General features: G+C 47.6%; 1 protein-coding gene across 5 annotated transcripts in view; it reads left to right on the top strand.

Annotated features, from left to right (window-relative positions):
* Positions 1–48: 48 nt before the first annotated feature.
* ACAD10 (acyl-CoA dehydrogenase family member 10) overlaps positions 49–3,678 on the top strand; it is a 40,753-nt gene continuing 37,123 nt past the window's right edge. The window contains exon 1 of one of the 5 annotated variants that reach the window (XM_019733875.3): positions 49–167. Coding sequence is in view for 2 of the 5 variants with exons in the window: in XM_019733873.3 (XP_019589432.3) it covers positions 349–395 (47 nt within the window). In the remaining 3 variants the exon portion in view is untranslated. The other 4 variants (XR_002137526.3, XM_019733873.3, XM_074321047.2 and 1 more) reach the window with 4 other exon arrangements.

The following is a 3,678-nucleotide window of genomic DNA, read 5'->3' as shown; positions in this document are numbered from 1 at the left end:
CCACTTCCGCCTCCCGGCCGCCGTCGCTGACCCGCAGGGTTACGCATGCGCAGACCAGCACGCGCTCCGATTGGCTGGGGTGGAAGTGAGTCTGAGCCTAAACTTGCCTGACGGGATCGGGAACAGGTTGGGAAGGAGGGACGTCGCGGGTCCTGTTAGGCCGATCGGTAGGTTTGCGCCCTGGCCCGAGTTAACCTACCTGAGAGGCCTTGCCTTCAGCCTGTCTCAGCCGACGGCGGAAAGTCTCCGTCCCCGCGAGTTCTCCTAATGGTCCGAGAAACCCGCGCTCTGCGAAGAGCCCTTGTCCCTTTCTGTCTTATTTGACCGCGAGCTCTAGCTCAAGGCAGGATGCTTAGTGTCAGCCCCACTTTACAGAAAGGTTCGCTGAGACCCAGGTAAATGCGCTTCTGTGAGGGCCCACGGGGAGTAAGGACTGGATTGCAGTGTTTCCATCGCTGTTAGGGTCGGGCAGTGGGTTAGCTAAGAACAGTGCTGGAGATAGATCTGGGTCCTACTCCTGCCCCATCACTTCACAAACGTTTACTGAGAGCCTAGGCATTGTTGGTGTGGTGAGGATGTTACCTGGGAGCAGACCCTTCTCGGCGCCCTGTCCAGGTTCTTGGTATCTCGAGTGAAGAATTGAATGAGGCACAGAAATACAGTGGTGAAAGAGCAGTTTACTAGAAGTGAAAGTACACTCCAAAGAGGTAGGAGTGGGCCTGAGCAACAGAGTGGCTCAAAAAGCACTGACTGGTGACGACTTGGAGATTTTATTTCCTTCTCTTCTAGAATGGGCTACTCCTCTCCAATTGTGGGGCTGCTTGGTTGATATCTGTGATTGATAATGGCTAATGGTTACGGTAAACAAGGGCAAGTTTGGGTGGAGAGGGGAGGTCTTTTGGGTGGTTATTTCCTGTAGACTATGTTGGAAGTGGAGGAATGTTACCTGCTGTATCCAGGTGTCTCAGAGACCCAATTCCTGTCTCTAACAGCCTGCCTTATGTCCCCCTTGAGAGATGTGATCCCGGTAAGTCTCTGTGGGACATTGAGGGACAGGAGATCTCTTCTGTATCTGCTTCCTGCTGAATATGGCCGTTGTCCCTGCCTATTGGGGATTCACGGGACTCTTGCCCTATCTGATCTTAGATGAGGGGAAGGGGTCTTGGGATCCACCTGGAGGACCATGTTGACCTCTGTGGTCGGAATGTACTGGAAGTCTTGGTGGGGCATCCTAATGGACCCGACATGAGGAGAGATAGATTTTAGTTAATAGAGTTAAAAGTGTTGGCCCAACAAGCAGGACAGAAAGCCACTGACGCAGGGAGACTGTGTGATGAATAATTTGTTCAGCTTCATGGAGCCTGTGGTCTTCCTTCTGGTTTAACCGGTGATTCAGTTATTGTTTACCCAGGAGCTAGGCCTGGAAAGAACGCTCTGCTACAATGACGATAATCAACAAGATAAATCACAACAAGCATAAATCACAAGATTTAGGGGAATTAAAGGAGGGGGTAGGATATTTCTATGATTCAAGTTAAAAACAATCTATTGTTTACGATTAAGAAACTGTTTTGAGAAATGATTCCAACCAGGGGCTAGGGACCTAAGACATTAGGGAAAAGGAGACTTAAAGTTTTTATAGTGAGGGCGCTCTCCCGTATCACTTCTGTATTTCTGCCTGACTTGTGAATTCCTTCACGGCCCGTGAGCGGGCAGCCACATTATATAAATATGAGGTCTGACAAATAAGTTCCTGAACTCATCCTAGAAAAAGTGCTACATCCCTCATGGCTGAATATCACTACTCTCACCCCTTGAAGTACTCCCCTTGGAAAGCTATGCATCAATGCCAGCGCCTCGTCCACCCTTCAAAGCAATTTTGGAGCTCTTTTTCTGGAATGGCCATCAGAGCAGTCGTCGTATTACCCTTGATGTCCTGAAAGTCATCCAAATGTCTTCCTTTCAATATTTCCTTTATCTTCCGGTAAAGAAAGAAGTCATTGGGGCCAGATCAGATGAGTAGGGAGGGTGTTCCAATCCAGTTATTTGTTTACTGGCTAAAAACTCCCTCACAGACAGTGCCGTGTGAGCTGGTGTATTGTCATGATGCAAGAGCCATGAACTGTTAGGGAAAAGTTCAGGTCGTCTAACTTTTTCATGCAGCCTTTTCAGCACTTCCAAATAGTAAACTTGGTTAACTGTCCAGTCGGTACAAATTCATAATGAATAATCCCTCTGATATCAAAAAGATTAGCAATATCATTGCAACAAGTTTGTGAACTTAATTGTCAGACCTCGTATGTGTGTGTGTTGTGTATGTTTTTTTCTGAATCTTTTGAAAGTAGGTTTAGAAAAGAGGCAATGGAGAACAAGAGGCCATTGCAGTGATGGTCTGAAGGTGGGATGATGGTGGCATCCTTGTTTCTAGGAGGAGGTGAATACAGGGTATCTTAGGAATATACAGGAAAGATTCCTCATCTGTCTTTTCTGGTAGCCAGAAGAGGTTTCAGGAAGGAAGTGACAGGTAAACTACCACCTACAAGAGAGTTTGGAGTTAGCCAGGTTACAGGTGGAAGGTAGCATCCCAGGCCAAGGAAACAGCATATGAAAGGCCTAGGAGCAGGAGGAGAATATTGTTTCAGGAAGGTGCATGTAGATTTATTTGTCTAGATCATCCAGGTTAAAGTGTAAAAAGAGGGGAGGCAGATCTTAAAGGTCCTTTTCAGTCAGGTTCAGGAAGTTTATCATAAGAGTAATGGGTGGTGTGGAATTAACCCCTGGTCATTCACAAAAGGTGAAAGCATTCACGCAAAACACACAAAGTGGGAAAGAAGAAAGGTTTTATTATTAAAGTTAGAAAGAGAGAAAGTGCCCATGGCAGTGTCCAGAGATGTCGGCTGCCACAGGTTGTAAGGAGAGAAACAGGGGCGGGGGGTGTAGGTGGGAGGGTGTCGCTGGCGCAGAGTCCGGAGTCTGAGAGAGGGCAGCTGCACTAACTTCAGGTTAGCTTTTTCTTATATAGGAAAGTGGGAGTCGGTCAGGCAGGTCTGAGGGCTGACATCCTTCCTGGGGTCTGGTCTGTTTGAAGACGATGTTAGTTCTGGACTCAGCCTTGGCCATCGAGGCCTGCGACTGTGCCTCACCAGTAAAAACTGCAAGAAGTTGTAAATTGGATTCCAGTGTCCCAGTGCCTAAGGATTAAGAAACTGCTCTTTTCAGTTTAGGATGTTGTTAATTAACAAGGTCTGGGTAGCCTTGAGGAAAGGCACAGAGTTCTTCAGTCAATCAGTGAGGGGAGAAGCAACGAGAAAACAGATGAGTATCAGGATGGATCAAACTGCAAACAAAGTCTAATAACAGGTGGCTAGATAGTGAGCTATGTGGTGAGTGAAGTTGGGAACTAGCTAAGTTTAACTGCGCTATTGATTCCCTCAATTTCACCCTTACAATGGGGAGCCATAGGAGGCTTCAAACTTGCAGTGTTGAAAGATTACTCGGTTGAAGAGTGAAAGGAAAAATGCGGAGGTTCAAGAAGAGGCAAGGGGGCTGTTTAGGAGGCTGTTGCCATGATCTGTGGGTGAGGTCACGGCAGTGAGAGCGGAGAGAGGTAGTAGAGATTTTCAGGAGGAAGAACTGAGCAACTGGAGTTGAGGTTGCCGGGTGGGGACTCAGGGACGG

The sequence above is a fragment of the Rhinolophus sinicus genome, chromosome 9 (assembly GCF_057876585.1).
Source record: "Rhinolophus sinicus isolate RSI-liver-muscle chromosome 9, RSI-T2T, whole genome shotgun sequence".
Classification (NCBI taxonomy): domain Eukaryota; kingdom Metazoa; phylum Chordata; class Mammalia; order Chiroptera; family Rhinolophidae; genus Rhinolophus; species Rhinolophus sinicus.
Note: the sequence above shows the minus strand (reverse complement) of the source record. Positions and strands in the feature narration are given on the sequence as shown.